General features: G+C 37.9%; 1 protein-coding gene across 4 annotated transcripts in view; it reads right to left on the reverse strand.

Moving 5' to 3' along the window:
- Window positions 1-23228, reverse strand: part of piezo1.L (piezo-type mechanosensitive ion channel component 1 L homeolog) — a 96490-nt gene that overhangs the window by 54770 nt on the left and 18492 nt on the right. For all 4 annotated transcript variants that reach the window (XM_018241504.2, XM_018241506.2, XM_018241505.2 and 1 more), the window contains exons 2-6: window positions 13942-14037; window positions 5641-5763; window positions 4204-4246; window positions 3486-3630; window positions 385-565 (exon numbers count right to left, since the gene is read on the reverse strand). In XM_018241504.2, the coding sequence (XP_018096993.1) occupies window positions 385-565; window positions 3486-3630; window positions 4204-4246; window positions 5641-5763; window positions 13942-14037 (588 nt within the window). The remainder of the gene's footprint in view (window positions 1-384; window positions 566-3485; window positions 3631-4203; window positions 4247-5640; window positions 5764-13941; window positions 14038-23228) is intronic.

The raw sequence follows: 23228 nt of genomic DNA on the forward strand, positions 1-23228 counted from the left end.
TATGTGCTTATTACTGGTCAAGCCCAGATCATGTATATAAAATTGGCCACTGGGGTTCTACACCTAGGACAGGCGTCATTGTCTCTTTTACCCATAGCCTTGAGTTTTAGTGGGGTTGTGTTGATGAAAAACTTTATACGGAATTTATCTGTCTGACGGGGCACCTTTTAGGTTGGCATCATGATTAGGAGTTAGCAGTTTTGATATCCATGCAGTATTAGATTGAGAGCAATAATTTTCATAGTTATACAAGTACACATCCGCTTGTGGCAACAACAGCTATATATCTGTATAAAGTGCTTCCTTTGTACCACCATGTTCACCACACAAACACTTAATCATCAAATTCTTCTTGTGGAAGAACTGAAATGCAATTAGCTGTACCTGCAAGAGCCAAGAGCAAGACGGCAAGTAATTTCCCCGCTGTTTCCAGAAGCCTGTGTGCTGCCTTCCTAAACCAGGACCCAACAGGGTTAACTCGTGACTGTATGTTGCACCCCACCTCATACTCTGCATCACACTCTCCACTTCCATCTATCAGGTTAAGGTCAGTCCTTTCTTCTTCCTGCAAAGTTCAAATATATGAAATTAAGAAGGGTTAAGAGATAAGGGGGGTACTTAGGATGTGCCCCTTCCAAATGTCAGGCATGGTTACTGGAGTCATATTTACAGAATATTTTATACCTCACATTTTGGTCGGTAGATAAGAACATGCTAAAATAAAGGTCATAAAACAGTTTTGATCCTTGCAAATATTTTATTGCAGTCTATATCTTCGTTCCTTAAGCAACATTCAGTTACAAAATTGTGGAATTCAGGCCCGGATTTGCGGAAAGGCCGCATAGGCCCGGGCCTAGGGCGGCAAAAAAATAGGGGCGGCATGCCGCCCAGCCGCATTATGGGGACGCGTGCATCCCCATTCATTTACAGCAGCTGCGCCGGCGTTTTTTCGCTGGCGCGCTGGGGAGGTGAGGTGGCCGCCTCATTGAAATCCGGCGCTGCTGGAATTACCATATCTGACAACAGTAGTGATCTGAGCAATATAACTCTACACTCCGCAAGCCTAATATAAGGCTTGTGTTAAAAATGCATTCTGTCTACTGTTCTGTTTAGAGCAGAAGAGCAGTTTTATGTTTTAGGACCAGGAAAACATCTAGGAAAATGTAATCTAGGAAAATGTAATATCAGGGAAATGTGTTAAAGCAACTTATTCTTTAAGTACTCAAAGGATATAAGCACAGGATTCAGTTTTATTTTAAAATATACTTACTGTGTTAATGACAAAGGTTAATCATTAATATTCGATAGCATTAATATTCCACTATGGGGGCATATGTCACATGCGCAGCCTTAAGCAATAAGTGACTGATGCATGACTGTATGAGGAGCAGACTAATTGGACTTAACTATATAGAGACAAAACCATGGAACAATATGCATATGGTTAGTATTTTAAACTTCGTATTAGACTAATAATAACGTTCACAGAAAACAAACTGTTTCGAGAACACCAGGACAAAACTTTGGTGTAAAATCCAGGAAAATATGGTCCGGGAAAAGCCCCCAGTGAAATGCATTAAGAATTAGTGGGAACACAAAAGAATGGTGTAAAATGAGAGAAAACTTAAAACCAGGGTATGTTAAACTGGGGTTTCATTTTCAGCACTACCGTAAACAGGCTTTAGGAAACATGACCTAAAGCAGTATATCTTTTAAAGTTGGAATGTCCAATCGGCACCACTTACAGTATAGTTCACTCAGCTAGAGCTGCTGGTTGTTCATTGGCCCATCACCCCATAGTTTTTAGAGTGTAAAAATAAATGCACAAAATAAAATAGTAAATGAATACTGTAAAAATAGTAAGACATGGAAACCCAGCAATGCACATTTTTGTGCCTTGCTTTCTTTAGTCTATATAAAGTCGAAAGTGAACAGTAAGGAGACAGAGATTCTCCTAAGTCTGTGTCAGACTGGTGAAAGGTCACTACTGTATTTCGTTTTCTGGCTATGCCCTGTTCTAAGCGAATTTCCAGCTCCTTTTAGTCACACAATTCACATCTGCCTGTCATGGGTCTGATTCCAATCTGGCATCTCCTCATAGCTACAGGTCATGATCCTGACATGGGGAAAGAAGCTCAAACCCCTCCTAACCAATTACACAGGGCCGCCAAGAGGGAAGCAGGGCTTTGCTGTAGCTCTGAAAACACTGCTTGTCACTCAAGTATGAAATTATAATTATTCTGTTTTTCTATGGTGCAAACATATTCTGCATCACTTTATAGAGACTACAGATCATTCACCACTGTCTCTGCCCCGGGGCAGATTACAATTTGAGTACCCTATTACATTCACATAAACAACGGACAGGTTAATCAGCAACAAATTAACCTTCCTGCAGGTTTTTGGAGTGTGGGAGGAAATATGGACCTGGAGGAAACTAACACAAGAACAAAATGTGTTAGACTTAAAATAAATTTTACAAATGTGTATACATTTAAATATAGCCCTGGTTAAATGCTCACTAGTAAGCCGAACACTGGTACAGCAGGCTTGAAAGTTAGAAACGCAGTTAAGGGAGGAAATAGGAGAAGGAAAAAACAAGGGACACATGACTGGCACAAGCTGTTCTGCCTTTTCCCAAGTTGCCAGTATCAATGTAAATAAATGCCTTTTATTCTTTGGACCAAACATAAGTAGAAAAAGAATGCAGAACATTACCCTTTAATATGAGTAGGAGTAGATGTACAAAGATAGAAGAAAAAAAAAATAGGATGGGATGAAAAAAAAGATAATTTGGAAATGATTAAGGAAGCAGACTTAAATATAGTTGACGCAGAGGTAATGTCAAAGACAATTAAAGCAGAAGATGTATAGATGATTATTAACATTCATAATGTTATTATGTAATAAATGGTGCAATATTTGCTACAGCTTTAATCACCTATAGCAGGAATGCCCATACATTACTAATGCAAGGTCTACTTTTAGTAATGTTGCCCCATTATGATTTATATCCATAAAAGCATTGTTAGTATTCTGTTCCTCGGAAACATTACTTAAATACTGATTTATGTGAAAATATATATTGCTATATTTAACAAACAACTATTTCTAATATAAACTTCACATAATAAATATCTGAACGAAAAGCATGAAATAGGAGGGTGATTTAGAGCTGTTTGTTGACAGTGTCTTGAGATCTACTGATCACCAGCTAAAGGTCTACTGGTAGATCCCGATTTACCATTTGTGCACCCTGACCTATAGCAACCAATCAGCAGGTAGCATTTAAAAGTTGTTTAAAAGCAATAAAATAAATACCTTTTTTGCTTACCTCAACTTAGTGCCTTTAATAATAAAATAGATCAGGTAAAAATGGATTTGAATGAGGGTAAAGACCAAATTATCTGGGGTAATGGTAAAAAAATGACAGGAGGGCATAAATATGTTGTTTTATCAATTCCCCATAACAACCCTGCGCCAACCTGCTCAAAATGTCCTGCAGACCTCTGTCTATTCTTCTTGGACACCAGGCGATTACACAAGCCCAGGCACACCGCTGACACAACAAAGATGCCAAAATCTGGGGACACCAGTCTCACTGTGTTGGGGATATCAGAAAGGTCCAACCTTTGGGGAGAAGAGGAGGGATATATCAGATTGTCATATGCATCCATCTGCTGTGTATATTTTAGTATAATACACAAAAGCCATGAATATCTTGTAAATTATATCCTTATAAACGGTGAGTAGTGATGTCATCAGTTATAAACCGTGAGTAGTGATGTAATTTCTGTCACATGACTCACTAAAATTAGTGTATTATAATTAATAAAGTACCCCCAGTTGTAAAGTATGAGGATATTATAAGTTACCTCGGAGTTCCATGACCTGTATAAAAACACTCGGCCTTCGGCCTCGTGTTTTTATATGGTCATGAAACTCCTCGGTAACTTATAATATCCTTATATTTTACAAGAGGGGGTACTTTATTCACTATATAATTGATTTCCAGGGATCTGATCAGTCATTTCTGTAATATACTACTTACACAATTTTTTGAAAGCTCACATATAGGTGCTGTGCAAATATGACATATTTCATAATACATAATGTTTTAATGCATTTCTTCACTGAACATGTGTCAATGTAATAGTGCATGAAGCACCATCACTGGCAGGTCTGAAAAGCTGCCCAGCTTACCTGGTTATGCCTACATGACGAGCCAACAAATTCCAGCTGCTGCCTGCAAAACAAAGTAGATGTGTCACCTAATGTTTATACTTTGAAGCTTCACATTTTAGGAAACCCTCTGGTAGGTTCAATAATACATAGCTATGGCATGTACACATCTTAGACAGCGAATATTAATTTCATTGACTAAGGTCTGCTCCATCACTCTCCAGCCCCAGGAAAGGGGAGTAGTGCAGCAATCTTAAGGTGGCCATAGACTTAAAGATCCGCTCGTTTGGCGAGCGGATCTTTCCCCGATATGCCACTAAACTGCGTGGCTATATCGGGGGTAATTCGAGCGTTCGGCCGTATGGCCGAACGATCGAATTACGATGCGCCAAGCGGCTCCGACGGGTCGGTCGGATAAAAATCCAACCTTCCCGATCGATATCGTGGGCAGATATCGATCGGGATGACCCGTCGGAAGCCGCAATACACGAGCAGATAAGCTGTCAAATCGGTCCAAACGACCGATATCGGCAGCTTTATCTGCCCGTGTATGGCCACCTTTACCCTGAGAATTGGTCAAAACAGATTTAAAGGAACAGTAACAACAAAAAAGAAAACTGATGTTAAGTAATTAAAATACAACGTACTGTTGCCCTGCATTGGTAGGAGTTATGTGTTTGCTTCAGAAACAGTATAATAGTTTATATAAACAAGCTGCAGAGTAGCCATGTGGGCAGCCATTTAAGATTAGGAGAAAAGGCACATGATACTTAGCAGATAAGTAATAGAATACAATGGTATTCTACAATGTGTATGTGTTATCTGCTGTATAACCTGTGCTTGAATCGCTGCCCCCATGGCTACACTACAGCTTGCTTATATAAACTATAGGCGTGTTTCTGAAGCAAACACACCAGTTGTACCATTGTAGGGCACAGTACAGTATATTTAATTACTTTAATGCACCTTCATTTTTTGGTGTTACTGTTCCTTTAATGGATCTGGTCCATACCTGAGACAGAGACTATTTTAATCACTACACTGTTTACATCGCTAAAATTCCCATATTCACAATAAATGCTCCTTTTGCAGCTGACTTATGCCATCTTTTTTAGATAGGCCTCAATACCACCTTACTAATTTAGTATATTGTTTAATATATTCCATTCAACATACAAAGGCATCAAATGTGCTTGTCTGACTACTGCCTTTGTAGTAAGAGTTTCCATCTCAACACAGCACCAAAATGTGCTGGCAGTTTATAAGAAGTCAGCAAAAATGTATTCTATATTTACGTTTATAGTAATAAGCAGTCACTGAAAAAGTACAGAGATTGCAATGGCTGCCAAGGAAATGAAATACAGCTTTCATGCTATGACAGTGAAAGGGGAAACATACATCAGGAGTATGCTCACATATTCCAGCTCTGATGTCTACCCTCAAAGATTCTGCACTTACAGTTGTACCCTAGCAGGTCATCCATTTCAGGTATCGTGTACAGGCAAACCTGGAAGCTGAGATGAGCACAGAGGAAGAGGATGCTGGTAGCAAGTAAAGCCTTCATGAGACGTCCTGTGTGATCTATAAAAGTAAACCAGAGTGCATATGTTTACACACCAGCTGTACACCGTACAAACAGCCAAAAAAATGTATTACAGCATTATATGGCACAATACCCAAACAGTTTTACTTTAATCTGACCAGCTAGGTATTTTGACCATGCCATTTTTGTGGCCACACTCCCTAATTACCATGTTCATTTTACAAATTTTGCAGGTTATGAAAGTTTGAACATATTTCTGTGGTTCTTATGTGCTATTAGAGAATTGGAGAATTGTCCAAGAGACCAGCTTATTTTAAATAGTTAAAAAAAATATTTGCTTATCTTAAATTGTTACAAAAGTTTCTCTGCAAAAATGATGCCCAAAATTTGTTGCACGTCAAAAAAAATAAGTTTTTTTGCTGCGTCACAACAAATTTTTTTTTGGCACACCAAATTTTCTTTTGACACGCAACAAATTATTTTTTTGCATGTGTAACAAATTTTGGGAATCATTTTTGCTGCGAAAAATTTGCTCATTCATCCACTAATTCTTACACATGGATGAAGTTCCATCATAGTATTTATATATGGTGCATAAGGTGATGACCTAGATCTGATTACTAGGTAAAACTCTTTCCTAATGTCCATTATACAATTTGGTGACTCAGCCAGATAGAGTTCCCTGGTGTTGAAAGATATTTTGTTTATGTGTAATGAAAGTGGCCGACATGTAAAAAAAAAAAAAAAAAAAATTGTTAGTTGTTCTTTATAAAGTCCTGGCAGTCCTAGGCTAAAAGGGCTCAAAAGTGCCAAACTATAAATAAAGTGATCCATTTTCAGAAAGAAGATCCACAGATTTTTATCCATTTCTGCGCCTACATTATACTGTGTCCTAACACAACAGACATTAATCAGGAGTCTTAATTCTAAAAAAGGACAGCCCAGGTTAAAGGTCTTGTCCTAAGACCTCTGGAAATATGAGCAATGTCAAGGATACTTCCACATGTTGCCTTCAATCCTGCAGTGGAGTGAATAGGTAAAAAAATGCCAGTGGATATTTTGCTTACTGTTTTATTATAGAGTTCATAACTTCCCATTGTACCCTTTGACAACATCAGAATAATAGTTATAATCAGTGTTAAAGGGCCAGTAACATCAAAGAGAAACTTTTTATACATTGAAATTTTTATAAGCTGATCAGCACCTACAAACAATTTATAGAATTTTATAGAATTTGTTTTTGTTCAATAGCCCTGTGAAGAGCCATGGATAGCATTTCAAACTGTTAATATTCCTGTGTAAGGCTAATGTCACACAAAGCAGTCCTGACCATGTGGAAAAGTAAGCAGAGAAAAAGCTGCTGCACTACGCCAAAAGCAAATTACACATTCTGACAAATCCAAAATGGGTAAATATGTATTTCCACTGCAAGCTACCTCCCCACAAAGCTTTGCTAAATTAGTGGTTTGAATTAAAACATTTGAAAATTCTAGAAAATTACCTCAAAACTCAGTTTGCAGGCTTGCAGCATCTTATCCCCCACAAATCATTACCATAATAAAATGTCCAAAATATGAAAGGGGTCCACCAAAGTGTTTGATGCCCACTAAAGCATTACCAAAGTATCTGGCATGTGGAGATCCCAAATTGTCATGGCAGTCACTTGAACTACAGCAAAACCAAAACCTTTACTCCATTTTTATGTAGGATAACTGCATTACTCGCAGAAAACAATATATTTTTGGAAAATACACACTTGCCAATTTGCAAGTTTTTGATTTGGCAAAGTCACACAGTTTTTCTAAAGTAAGCAAATTTTTGCAATATCTGAAAATGGACTCAAAGTTTGCATTTTACAGCATCTTATCTCCACATGTCATTAGGAACCAAAGTAAATGTAATGCAGAGACAATGAGAAGCATGCATCCAAACTATCAATCTGCAAAACGAGGCTAAACTTAAATAAAAATATAGCATGCAAAATGTTCACAGTAACCAAAAACAATGCAGAATACAATTAAAATCAAAATAGTTTTTAGGGCAACAAAAAATTAAGTGTGTACACATGGTTTGCATGTATCTGCTGCTTGTTGTCTGTTCATCCACCCTGGGGCAATCAGGCCCCAGAAGCTGCTTGATCTATGATTTGTGGTATTTACAGCATGTTACACAGCATGTGGAGAGCTGCATATTGAACACCCTCTGAAATTATACCTAGTGAGCATTCATTTGGCATCCTATACAAAAGACATGAGCTGATATGCATTGAAAAGTATGAAGTAGGTGGGCACCCAGGGGCTATGATATTTGCCGATCTATGCACTAGCTGTAATGTAGCACTACTGAGGGTGTCAGGTTATTTTTCCTGTTTTGGCCAAGCGCTTGGATCTTTTAGCAATCGTCAAATCTTTCTTATGTTGCAGGGGCACCTATGCTTGTCTGATTCATTGTGTCACACCGCACACCTGCAGATGCTTACACCACTAAGACTGGGTGAATTACATAATTTCCTCTGTTCAGATCCGAATATGTTTTTGCGTATTACCAAATTCTAAAGAGTACCCCAATGGGTCTCTAGCCATGCTGGCTCTTTAAGCTAATGAAGTTCTTCTAATGTCATTAGGCCACGCTTTGGCAGGTTGCAGTACGCCATCCAAAAACTTTGGGAAGCTCCCTCCGCTCACCTCTACTCAAATTGGGATGTTTTGTGCAGAGCAAAGTCTGCAGCAATCAATGGATGTTTGTTTGGTAGCTTAAAAATTTGCCTCGTCATCTATCCTCTGATATATCCCTCATCAGGTATATCGATGCAATTACAGAATGATCATTTACTTGTTGTACTACTAATTCAAAAATACTTCAGTCTTACTCAGTTTTCCATTCTTATGAACTTTTGATCTTTTATGCTGCTCTCCTTGTTTTCACCTGTTTCTCTTTTGTCTCCTTTCTTAACGTTTGCTCTGATTTTTTTGACAGCTTTTACTTTTTTGGCCTTAATCTTCACTATTTAATCAGACATGCCTGGGATGGTATCCTCTCTGCTCTGTAAATGATCTTTCAACTTTTTACTCCTCCTCACTTTTCTTACTGCCAAGTCTCCTCTTTGTATAATTCTTCTCTTGTTTAAATTCCACTCATAATTTTCATATTCCTTTCCTTATGCCCAAAGGTTTATCTTTGGTAAATATTATTTTCCATTTTTGAAGTGACCCTGGTTGCTCTACTGTTTTCCTGGCAGCTTCTCTCTTACTATAACTGAGTGTTTTCAGGTATGTTCATAACAAAACATGAACAAAAACAGAGCATATGCTGCAGTCCATGTAACACTCTAGGGGCCATTTACTATACCTTAGGGTGCAAGTGCTAGAGTACTAAGGTGCACCTCTTAGTGCTCACTAAATCTTAACTAAAGAAGTGGGCTAGAAATGTTGTGCATTGTGTTTTGGGCTTATGTACCAGCCCAAGGCAACCACAGCTCTTTAGCAGGGACAATCTGTGCCTCTGAAGATGCCCCCAGTAACTCCCCATCTTTTCTGCTAATTCACTGCACATGCTCTGTGCTGCGGTCACTTACTGAGTTTAGGGACCCGCGCAAAATATACAGAACACATAGAATATATGTTACAATATGAGGCTGATTAGTAATTAATACAGATAATTACTACACGGCAGCTCAGAAACCAGTGCAACTAGCATTAAAAATCAGCCTTGTAGCATCAGCTTATATTACAGGACAACCTCATTTTCTGCTTGATAATTTGTGACGACCCCTAAGCTTAGCTTCTCAGACACTTTCCAAGATGGTGACCCCATGTGAGAAGTTTGATATCCTGTCTCATTGCTGCTACTGAGAAGCTGAAACTTTAGGCTGGTGCAATAAGTTAAGTATGTAAAATATGGAATTTCTAGCCATATTCGTTTTTGGGGTCTAGTTTAAGAAGCACTTGTGTCCTGAGGTAAGCTATACTCATCCACACCACATTCTCAATCCACAGAGCACAAACACACTGTGCTAAGTGCAAAAAATATGGCTGATTGAGGACTTTTTCTGCATTTTGCACACTGCAAGGTAAATTATGCCTTCTGTCTTTTCAGTGGTCAACATGACAAAAAATTAGACTTGAAGAGGTCTTCATTCATGTAAGGATTCAGATCCCACCACATGCATATAAATATATATTATATATAATTGTATAATTATATACTTTCTAAAAAATATAGGCCTTCTTATAAATTTATGTCACTGAGCGAAAGACACCCAGGATGCTCTACTTTAGAGGGACTGCACTAAAATATACACTAACCAGCATGGTTATTTTTGAATGAAAACTGTACAGGTGCAATGGTTAGCACTGCTATCTTGCAGTGTTGGGTTCCTATGTTCCTCTGAGAAATCCAGTTTCCTACTATGTTCCTAAAGCTTTCAAGCAGATTAATTGCCTTCCGATTAAACAGACTAGTGTGTGGCAATGTCACAGTGACCATTGGGGCAGGGACAAATGTGAATGATGTATAAAGTTCTGCTAAAAACACTGGCGCTATTATGAATAAAGGATAGTTTTAGCTGTTTAAAAATGCCAAATGCAGTGGTTTAGGATTTGCAGGTGTATATTTTTCAAAAAGTTGTCTTTAATACAGGGACGTTGGCTTGTGGTACAAAATAAAATCAGTTCTGTACTCTGTCACCACCCCAAGATTTTATAGCATCTTTTAATACTTAGTCTGTTTAAAATAATGCTTTACCCTTGTAAGGAAAAGTCTCGAGCAGCATCTGTAGAAACTTATTCTTGGAACATTCCAAGAAATCAGGCTTGATAATGCTTTGTGGTACAGTCTTTTTGTTTTTACAAATGATTAAACAGTATTAGACGCGCCCTTAAATGGACAATATACTTATCAGTTATAAATTGTGAAATGATCAAATGTAAGTTATAATTTCTTGATAAGTAAAGTGATGGTATGCCATGTATGGGTGCTGCCATGTAAAATAAATCCCCTACTAATCTCTAATCCTTAACAAACATTCTGCCACTTTTATGACAATTGACCACATGAGGCTACAGTTTCCCTAGAGTCTATGGATGAGCTTCAAGGATTAAGACTTCTTTGGAAAAACACTCTATGACAATTTGTTTTACTTAACATGTTTAAAAGGAATTAATAAACCTTTAAAAAATGTATGTTCTGGTGATTTCCTGCAGGCAACAGCTTACTGCATGTGCCATTGCTCTAAGAATGTTCATTTATTTACTAGCATTAGAATTATGGCTATGAATACAACATACACAAATTGTTTGTACCAAATTGTAGTCATAAGCAAGAAGAAGAAAGAATTTAGAAAGGTGAAGAAAATTGCTTAGCAATGAGCAGAGAAACATCAGATGACTTCTCCATTCATTAGTTTAACAAATCACAAACTAGAAAGAGTCAAAGTTTGCAAGGGGCAGGACAATTCTTTCTGAAAGTCTCAGTCATCTACCCAAGAAAAAGCAGCATAAAGTTCTCAGCATATATGTAAATAAAGATGGGTTATGTCTGGCTAAAGACACAGTGAGTACCTAATATGCTGGTTTCCCACATCAGAGGATATCATATCCATAGTTAATGCTGCTTTCAACTGTCTGAAGAATACTAAGTTAAATCAAGCTGTAGGAAAATTGAGGCAGCTATGAGAACTGATGGGTTAACCCTGCTAATGGATTATAGCCAGATGAGACAGACCAGACTAATGCAATTGGGCCATGATTGTTTATATGATAATAAATACATATAATGTAAATGTATAATCTGTGATATTATTATCACATTCTGATGGTAAATTTGAAAAAAACAGCCTAAAAAACTATGACATGATGTTTATCACTGAAAAATCCTCTGTATTATCAGTTGCAAAATCTACTGAGCTGTTTATCCTGTGAAGACGGTGAGTCTGTGCAAAGATTTGTATGGGTGACTCTTCATACCTTTGCAGGTTTGCCTAAACAGTTTTATAACACTCAATATTTGCAGATACTTCTTCTATGTTGCTATTAATGTTTCAGTTTTTGTCAAAACATGGAAAAAAACCTCAAGGTCCATTAGCATGTATGTCTTTATCCTTCTCTGAAAACAAAAGATGTGTATTACTCTCTACAGTATTTTGTATCAAGCTGTTCAGGGAAAAGCATTTCTATTTCGGCTATTCATTCCAGTGGAACTGGTTCTTAGGGATGTCAGTTATGTCCCGTTATACTTCAACTAAATAATGTGGCCTACAGATATGAGACATATGCCTCCTAATCATTTCACATAGCTGTCTATTTAGGTCCTCCACTCTATGGGGCAGATTTATTAAAGGAAAACTATACCCCCCAAACAATGTAGGTCTCTATAAAAAGATATTGCATAAAACAGCTCATATGTAAATTCCTGCTTCATGTAAATAAACCATTTTCATAATAATATACTTTTCTAGTAGTATATGCCATTGGGTAATCATAAATAGAAAATTGCCATTTTAAAAAAAAAGGGCCGCCTCCTGGGATCGTAGGATTCACTGTACTCAGAAACATACCAACAAACCATACATGTTAGGTCACATGAGCCAATTAACAGACAGAGTTCTTCCACACTTCTTCCTGTTACAGTTAAAGTTGTAGTATTTCTGGTCAGGTGATCTCTGAGGCAGCACACAGACCATCACGAAATGGTGGCTCAAGGCAAGAGATGTAAAAGGACAATATTTACTTAATTATATATTCCAGTTTGCTAAGATTCTTTAATATGCCACTTAGTATGATATGAACTATCTGTTGCTTAAGTGTTCATTTTGGGAGTATAGTTTTCCTTTAAGGGTCGAATGGAAAATTTTTGTAATTTTTTTTGTGTCAAAACTCAAAAAAATTCAAATTTAAAAGCATCAACTGGAATGTAAAGTTAAATGTGAGATTTATCACATCTCATCCATGGAAACAGTTTTAATTCAAATATTCGCCACCTAAAACCTGTGCCGAGTTCATTTATAAGTCAATGACAGAGGTCCGTTGAACCATTTGAATATGTTAAAGGGGTGGTCCACCTTTAAGGTAACTTTTATTATGTTATAGAATGGCCAATTCTAAGCAACTTTTCAATTCATCTGTTCCTTTGACTTCCAGTGGAGTATAGGGCATCCGTGAAGACTCTCCATTCAGATCTATTTGTTGCTATTCTCTTGATCTCATTCCATGTTTTTCCCATCTTTATAATTTCTTCTTCCACTGATCTTCTCCATGTTTTTCGAGGCAATCCCCTTCTTCTTGATCCCTGTGGATTCCATTCTAGGGCTCTTCTTTCTATAGATTCCTCTCCCTTCCTGAGTGTGTGACCTATCCAACCCCACTTCTTTTTCCTTAACTGAATTTCTATTGGTAGCTGGTTAGTGTTTTTCCACAGTTCTTCATTTGTCACTTTCTCCGGCCATTTTATATTCATAAGTCTCCGTATTGGTTTTCATTATTTATTTTTTATTGTTTTATAGTTATTTGCCTTTTTTCTTCTGACTCTTTGCAGCTTTCAATTGGGCGTCGCTGACCCCTTCTATAAAGCAAATGCTCTGTAAGGCTACAAATGTATTATTATTACTTTTTATTTCTGATCCTTCTATTCAGGCCCTCTCCTATTCATATTCCAGTCTTATTAAAATCAATGCATGGCTGCTAGGGTAAAAAAAAACCTTAAATAATAAAAAATTAAAACCAATTGCAAATTGTCTCAGAATATCACTCTCTACATCATACTAAAAGTTATCGCAAAGGTGAACAACCCCTTTAATTGCCTTCCTGACATTCAAGGTTTTTTCGGAAAACTCAATTCAAATTTGATTTGAATTCAATTTGAATTTTCAGGTCGGGACTATTTATCGAATATTAGACATTCGAGAGATTTTTCATAAATAAACTCCCATTCAAGTTGTGAGGACTTTCAAATTTATTTGAGTAAAAAAAATGTACATAAATTTGAAAAATCTTTCATAAATAGCCCTCTATGTGTGCAACAGTGCCGGTAGGTCTTGTGCTCCTGCACGCAGCCCTACATGTTGGTCTATTGCTCTGCATGCAGAAGTCTACATAAGTTCATTTCTCTGCAGGCAAAAATCTGTAGGGATCCCTTCTCAAAATAAGAATGAGTAGCAAATGGTTTGCACCATTCATAAAATAATGCTTATGGATACTATGACTATCATAATAATGCCTTACCTCTCATGCTGCAGGCACTTGGTCCAGCAAACCATGGCAGAAGCAGCAGAAAAAACAGGTACACCAGTGACAGCAAGTTGTAGCGGAATAGACAGGCTGTGAAAAAGAGGGAGATAAAACATCAGTATCAGAAATTAAATCCATTCACATACTGCAGACCATATAATAATGGCAAACGGCTGAGCAAAGACCTTATGACAACAAGACCAGTCAGTAGTATTTGCTTTTGAGGCTGTAAAGCAGGGGTGTCTTATCTGTGCCCATGCACCTTCAGTGGTCTTCAGCTCTTATACAGCTAGACATCTAGCTGTGTAACACTGGTGTATCAGCCATAGTTCTAAAAACAAATAGGTGGCACCACAAATCTCACCCTAATTGACCTTCAAGCTATTTTTCCATGTGTTTCTAGGAGAACAAGTAGGAATTATTCACAGATGCAAGGCATTGGCTCAGTGGGTAGAACACTGCTGCCATGCAGCACATCTCCTCTGCGAGGTGTTGGTATGTTCTCCCTGTGTTTGTGTGGGTTTCCTCCCACACTCCAAAAACATACAAGCAGGTTAATGGATTTCTGATAAATGTGGCCCTACTGAGTGTGTGAATGTGATATAACCCTTAGACTCCACTGGCGCAGTAATTGATGTGAATTTGACATATTTTCATCTGTAAAGTACTGCAGAGATGGGTCAGCACTATATAAATACGGAATAAAGTGGGAAAACCAAAGTAGCTTTCAAACAGAAACTAAAACCTCACTTTGCTTAGTAATCACTGCTATATACAAAAATCTACATAGCATTGTGCACATTGAAAGGGAATGTCAACCCAAAAAAATAATTGTTTTGCCTAATAAAAGTTAATTCTAAGCAACTTTGCAATATACATTCATTACAAATGTTCTATGTCTCTTTTATTTGTATATGTATTGCTACTGAAAGCAGTGCTTACCTATCGCTTTTTATTCTCTGTCCTGATGGCTCAGATACAATGTAAGACAAGGCAGCTGATTAACAGACCAGTCTGTGCTGGGGAACGAAGACTTTAGCAACATTGTTTAAAAAGTAACAAGCAGGAGTTAAAGGAAAACTAAACCCTAAGAATGAATATGGTTAAAAATACCATATTTTAAATACTGGATTTATTGCTTCAGCCTAAAGTTTCAGCTTTTCAATAGCAGCAATGATCCAGGACTTCAAACTTGTCACAGGGAGTGACCATCTTGGAAAGTGTCTGCAACACTCACATGCTCAGTAGGCTCTGAGCAGCTGTTGAGAAGGGAAGCTTAGTAGTCATTGCAAATTATCAAGCAGAAAATGAGGTTTGCCTGTAATATAAGCTGATGCTACAGGGCTGATTATTAAATTCTGGTACTAGTCACACTAGTTTCTGTGCTACCATGTGGTAATTATTTGTATTAATTACTGATCAGCCTTATATTTTGACATTCATATTTTATGTATATATGTATTTTATGTGGGTCCCTAAGCTCAGTAGGTGACAGAAGCACAGAGCATGTGCAGTGAATCAGTAGAAAAGAAGACAGGGAGCTACTGTATAGGGGCATATTTGGAGACACAGATCTTCCCTGCTAAAGGACTGCCTTGGGTTGGTACAGAAGCCCAGAACACAATGTACAACATTTCTCTCCTTTAAAGTGGACCTGTCACCCAGACACAAAAATCTGTATAATAAAAGTCCTTTTCAAATTAAACATGAAATCCAATTTCTATTTTTTATTAAAGCATTTATAGCTGCTGTAAGCTCATTTAAAAATCTCAGATGTCAATCAAATATTGTCTGCCCCTCCTCTATGCCATGGGCATAGAGGCGGGGCAGACAATTACTTTCACTTTCCATTCAGCACTTCCTAGATGACACTGCTCTCCAAACATTCCCCCGTTCTCTTTACCATTTAATTGTGTAGCCAGGGCATGGGAATGGACATCGGGTCCCCCATTCTGGTGCACAATCAAGATTCTGAGATGATACAAGGCTTTCCTTAAAAACAGTGTCCACAAAATGGCTGCTGCCTGCTTGCTAACATTTTGAATTCCCAGACTGAAGGAAACACGATTCAAATAATTTATACAGTGTAATTAAAGTTCATTTTGCTTGACTAATGTGATAAAATAGGATTTTGAATAATTTTTTTGGGAGACGGGTCCCCTTTAAGTAAATGCAGCTTTCAATAGCTCATTGTGTTCAATTCAATGTGTTTTTACAAATAACTTTAAAAACACAGATTTTTTAAATACATGTATATTGGAAAGTTGCTATGAATTATATTTTATTAAGCATATTTTTATTTTGGGGTTGACTTGCCCTTATTTTGGTCTATACCATTAAGATAATATCAATCAACAGCACATTATAAAAAGCACCATCAGTAGTCTGAGGCAGTTCCAACACCCCTGCCCAAAATACAAAAAAAAATCAGCAAGGTCACAACCGGATTACTCTTATTTTTTCTAGATGTCACAAGCATTCTCAACTTCCTCTGCTAACTGTGATGAGACCAGGACAGCTTAGGGAAACAACTATGGAAACTCTTTTGGGCAGATCCCTGATTACATCTTGTATCTGTGTGTATGTAAATCTGGACACCCATATACTGTACAGCGGTGTGGAGTATATTGGCGCTTTATATAAATACGTGTTAATGATAACTGCAGGGTCTGAGTTCTGGCTCAACAAAGATTTAGGAAATTAATCATCCATAAAATCCCTGGCGTACTCTTAGTGCTATTCTGTCAGGAAACTGATAATGTTAGGGGAAATTACACAGCGTGCTCCTGGAAGGGAGGAATTTGTTATGATTATGTTTTAATGTTTTGGGTTTAATCATAGTACATTGATCTATTTCCTCACCTACAGAGCGATATGAAATATAGCATCTTACAGTAAATAACGGTAGTTCATGACTGGTTGAGAGGACTCCCAAACTTTACTTGCTTTTTCTGATAAAGTAAGCAAGAACTTGGGACACTGGATTTGGCAAAATCCAATTATCACATATACTGCAAAGCTTTTGATAAAGTGCAACATAAACATTTGCTTTATAAGGTGTGTTGGTCTTGGTAATGAACCCTGTAGTGGAGCCTTTGGGTTGGCTGGAGACCACAGAAATCACTTTAAGGAAAACCTCCAGCTTCTCAGCAAATGGACAGCTCTAAAGTATGCCATTTTACCACTGTCTTGTGGTGTGATTTATGTGTTCATTTCTTCTCTAGTGTTTTCATAGCCTTTCCCTCAGGATACCCACAGGAAATCTGCTTTGTGACTAAAATCAGTTATGCAGCTTGGTTTAATTAATATTTTCTGTTAGCAGAAATGTGTACTTACAAAAACCATAATGATCCACCCAAAACAGAGCAAGAATCAATTTTGGGTTAATAATCCCTGTTCTACATTGTAGAATAGACTGACAACTTGTGTACTGTGTAATGTTAAACATAAAACAAGATTTAGGAGAATGTATAGAGCAAAACAGGGTATATACCTTTAATTTTAATAAACGTTGAGTGTGTGACATTTCTGTAAATAGAACAAAAGGGGTGGCAGGAAGGTACAGTATGCAAACAGTCTACCTTTCTTATAGAGCTTCTCAGCTGTCACTCGCTGACACTGACACTCAACAAGTCAAGTCAGGCGCTAACTCATATTTAACATTACTTTATTTAGCATGTCAATAATCGTTAATTATATGCAACCAATTGTAGGAAATACCCAGCAACTTTATAGCTGTTGTCTATATTACAATGAAAGGAGCCACGTACAGAACATGAAAGTATTTCTTCTTTATTGTATATAATGCTGTAAGGTACAATTTGGGCAATCATAATATATATTAGGGATGCACCGAATCCCCTACTTTGGATTCGGCCGAACCCCCGAATCCTTCATTAAAGATTCGGCCGAATACCGAACCGAATCTGAATCCTAATTTGCATTTGCAAATTAGGGGTGGGAAGGGGAAAACATTTATGACTTCCTTGTTTTCGGACAAAAAGTCACGTGATTTCCCTCTCTGCCCCTAATTTACATATGCAAACTAGGGTGCGGATTCGGTTTGGCCGAATCCTGCTGAAAAAGGGCGAATCCCGAACCGAATCCTGGATTCGGTGCATCCCTAATATATAGTCATATGAAAAAGTTTGCGAACCCCTCTTAATTCTTGGGAGTTTTATTTATCATTCAGAGTAGCAACTTTCTTTTAATATATAACATGCCTTATGGAAACAGTAGTATTCAGAAGTGACAAAGTTTATTGGATTAGCAGAAAATATGCTATATGCATCATAACAAAATTAGACAGGTGCATCAATGTGGGCACCCCAACAGAGATATTACATGAATACTTAGTTGATCCTCCTTTTGCAAATGTAACAGCCTCTAGACTCCTCCTATAGCCTTTGATGAGTGTCTCGATTTTGGATCGTGGTATTTTTGACCATCTGTCGATACAAAATCTCTACAGTTCAGTTAAATTTGATGGCTGCCGAGCATGGACAGCCTGCTTCAAATCATCCCATAGATTTTGGATGATTTTCAAATCAGGGGACTGTGACAGCCATTCCAGAGTTTGTTGATATTGGGTTGAATTAATCCGACCCTCGACTTTAACAAGGGCCCCCTGTCCCAGAACAAGCCACACAGCCCCACAGCATGATGGAACCTCCACCAAATTTGGTTGGTAGCAAGTGTTTTTCTTGGAATGCAGTGTTCTTCTTCCGCCATGCAAAGAGCTTTTTGTTATGACCAAATAACTATTTTTTTGTCTCATCAGTCCAAAGCACTAAAACGGAACGCAGGGGAGCGCAGGTAAAAACACTCGTCTGTAAGAGCCCTTAGAATTAGCTACATCATAAAAGGACCCCCTCCTCTGAACTTTAAACATTGCAAGCCTTGAGAACCATTACATTTTTTGCATATCATAAAAGGCCATGATAGTGTGAAAACCACTGAAAGTCTGTCTCATTCCACTACAGAGAGAGAGTCAGTGGGGGTCATTTATCAACACTGGCAAAATTGGCAGTGGGCAGTTACCCATGGCAACCAATCAAATTGCATTCATTGTTCTACCTGCAGCTGATTGGTTGCTATGGGTTACTGCCAATGGCAAATTTGTCGATGGGTACACCCTGCAGATTTCAGGCCCCAAATGCGCGAGTATGCATTTCGGTGCTGAAATCCGCACACGTGCTGCACCTGGTGCTAGGTACAGACACAGAAGAAGGCGGGTGCCAGCGTGGGGGGGGGAATTCTTAACCTGCAGAAAAACACAGGCAAAGAATCAGCCCCATGTGACAGTCTTCTCACAGGAGTAATTTATCAATGTTCGAATATTTTTGCACAAAAACTCACAAATTCAAATGATACCTTCCAAAAACTCAAATGTTTATTTATTAAGCAGAAAAAAATTGAATGTATAACTAGGCAAATCTTTTTAAATTTGAGTATCCAAGTTTTTCTATGTTTGTAAACTAACAAATTTTATTTTTTTGAGCTTGTAAACTCATAAATTCAAGGTATTCAAGTTTTTTTCCACAATTGTTTTCAATTGAGTTTTTTATATTTGGATTTTTTTAAAAGTAAGTGAACATTCAAGGTTTTTTTAAATTGTGATTTTAGAAAGTAGAAAAAACTTCTAATACCTCATACATTACATTTTTGATAAATAAGCTCATTAATCTCTGGCTCAATGGGCCCCTTGGCTCTCTCACAGGTTCCCTCTCACAAACTGAGAGCTGCCAGACCCTCATCATCAACACCCTCCATCATCTGCAGATTTACATTTTTTTAAGGATCACAGCCTTTTAAACACTGTAATTATTTGGCTCAGAGTCGACCCTATCGCCTTTCCTGCCAGACACCACCTATTACCTCAATTGGCATCTCTGCCCTCTGCCATCACTTTACCTGACTGAAATTAACAGTTTACCACTAGGAAAAACTCTGCTTCTCTTATTCTGTGTATGTGTGTGTGTGTGTATATATATATATATATATATATATATATATATATATATATATATATATATATATATATATATATATATATATATATATATATATATATATATACATATACATACACACACATATATATATACACACATATATATGTTATGAGCCCCATAAGATATGCTAAAATTAACAAGCCATTTCCAGGGAGAGGGGAGGGGCTTTGAGCAAGTTCTCTCCCCTCCCCTCTGTAGAGGAATTAGGAATAAGGAAGTAGGAGACTAGAGAATGTAGGTGAAAAGATCTAATTTTTACACAATAATTTGCTGTAATAGTGGCTGCAGCAATGTCAAGGGGGACCTTTCCTACATATGCAGACCTTTAGAAAGTTGGTTGGGGGTTTCAGAGGAAATGTATTTTGTGGGGGGGGGGCAGCTGTGACCAAAACACAGGCATATTATCTCAAACAAAAGAGCAAGTTAACTTTCATGGTCTTGTGAGTCTTGCTTTTGAACACAAGCAGCATATGCAAAGAAAAAAAAAACATCTACAACCCGCCAACTAAGCTGCATGAAACATATGTGCAGAATACACACGGCCATAAATACAACCCTCCCTCAACAGATACTGCTCTGTTCCATAGATTATAATTTGATGGTCCTCGGCAGGAAGATGGAAAATTCCTGTCCAGCAGCTCCAGGAAGCGGCTTGCTACTAGTTTTAAACTCTGCTAAACCCACCCCTAGGAGCTCAGCCTGCTGCTCACAAACTATCTACATAACCAGACCCAAACAGCTGAACTGCTAGTTATCCCCAAGGAAACCTGCATAAAGCTTCCCACTAATATCTATTATATTCCTTTAAGGTTTCATATAGAGAGTGACAGCAAAGCTAAGAATCTGTGGAGTCTGTTTTGCGACCCACCATCTGCTTGAGATTTAATTGTGCATTTTTAATTACAACCGTCTTCTGTAAGTGGAGATTTTGATGTATTAAATAGGATTATGGAGAGCCACGTTAAGCAGTGTGAGTGCACGTTTAAGAGTTCCTGGAATACATACTGTAAATCAAAACATCTAATAACTAATGAAATCCAAAAAAAATTTCTAGCTATTGTTGTTGTGTGACAGCCTGAATATAGAATGTTTTCTGGGGTGCAAGCAGGAAACAATCTTGCTTTTTTCCGTCATCTACAGGATTTGTAGGCGGCACTGTTAGCTAGGAACAGCCACACCTCAGTGTGTGCACAGACCACATTTTTAAATTGGGCACAGTGGTTCACTGCACTGGGCTGTTGACAGGAAACCACAACAATGTGTCCAGAAACAGCTGCAGGAGAACTAAGCATAGGCACCTAATAAAAGGCTAGCTGTGGAGATAAGAAAATACTGGCTAAGTGGGTAAAAGCTGTTAAAACTAGACAGAAGCAAAAAATTAAAAACACAAACAGATTAACGTCGAGCTGGATTTTAAACCTGGGGTAGATACTGTACACAGCCTGTAAAATCTTATGGTTGAATGACAGCTCTATAAATGAACCCAGTATTAATGCGCGTCAATCATACATTGGCATTTCTCCCCAAATCAAGAGCCACTAAGTATAAACCTGTTTATATAATAAGAATCTAACCAAGAATGAAGTAAATGAGAAAAGTGGCAAATAAGTCACAGACCTTCCAGTGGGCTGACCAGAGTGTGTCATGCAGAAAAGAGGGGATGCAAAAAAAAAAAAAAACAGCAATCCTGGTTCCATGATGTCCTGGCCTTTATTCAGCACTAAGGTCAGACATATTTCCCTGGTGCTGCCGTAGGTGTGACATCCTCCACATTTGTGTGAAACTGCAGCCCTCTCGGAGCACTGTTTATTCAATGCTCTCCAGTCTGCAGCCCAAGGTAAATTACATTAGATATCAGGCAAAAAAGTACTATTCTGAAATCTGCCTATTTCCTATAATTCCTGTGTTTCCAAGCGAATCCATTTAAAACAAAGGAGGCCAGGCAAACATGAATTACAAAGATAAAACTTAACTCTAGAAGTCCTGAGACAGTCCTAATAACTTAAATGTACTCAGTTCAGGTGTGCTTCAAAAGCGGAATACAGGCTCTTTGCAGCCCCAGGTGAAAGTTGTACCCTCTGCCAGGGCAAAAATATCAATAAAAAGATCAATAAAAGGTAATGTTTCAGGCTACTCTGGCCCTTTGTCAAGCCTTGACAAAGGGCCAGAGTAGCCTGAAACGTTGCCTTAAGGCACTTTAGGTAAAGTTTTTCACCTTTTTCAATAATACCGGAGTGCTGCTGCTTTTATTGATCTAGTACTAACAACCTAAGTTTTACCATGGCCTAGAGTTTAGAACTACAATGCTACATCTTGAGAGTCAGACTTCTCACTCCACTTTTCGCGAGTTTTGCTGTTGCTTCCCTAATAATTAACCTGCCCACCAATCAGCTTACATCTGAATTACCTGTTATCACACCAAGTCTACCTGGGATTTAAAATATATATAAAATATATATAATATATATATATAATCCTTTCCCATGTCCCTAAGGGTTTATAGCCCATAGGTTGCAAAGTCACAAGCCTTATTATCAGCTTAATTGTTTTTTTGTGCTCTCCTTTCTACTCTCAAGAATGTGTTAGAAATGGAACAAACATTAAACGGCATTCAGGGTAGGTCTTCTTAGTTCAAAAAGGTTACAGGTACATAGAAACACTCATTTAACTGTCGCTCTAATCTAGATCCAGAGGTTTCCAGTGCAGCAAGTAATCACTTACCGGTATCCAAAATCTCACCCTTGCCTTCAGAAAGCGCCTCATAGTTTATAACATGGTTACAGATATATGAAAACATTTCTGTATCAGCCCAGGTTCGTAGAATATAAAGAATAGTTTTCATCCCCAATCTCCTCTAACTGACCTTCAGACGGAGCCCCTTAGCCACTACCAAGGCATGATTACTAGGCCAGGCTGTAAAAATGATATATGATGCCAATCTTACTAATAGGAAAGCTTGACAACTAACACAGCAAGGTTATTTACTGTTCGCATAGGGCCTGTCTAAAAAAGGCATAACATTCTGTTTTTGGACAGATTTATGCTCCATGAAGGATTGTGGTCAGGAGATCAATGCCAGAAAACTTGAGTTACATAGTTAGTTACATAGTTAAATTGGGTTGAAAAAAGACAAAGTCCATCAAGTTCAACCCCTCCAAATGAAAACCCAGCATCCATACACACACCCCTCCCTACTTTTAATTAAATTCTATATAACCATACCTATACTAGCTATAGAGTTTAGTATCACAATAGCCTTTGATATTA

Source organism: Xenopus laevis, chromosome 4L (assembly GCF_017654675.1).
Source record: "Xenopus laevis strain J_2021 chromosome 4L, Xenopus_laevis_v10.1, whole genome shotgun sequence".
NCBI lineage: Eukaryota > Metazoa > Chordata > Amphibia > Anura > Pipidae > Xenopus > Xenopus laevis.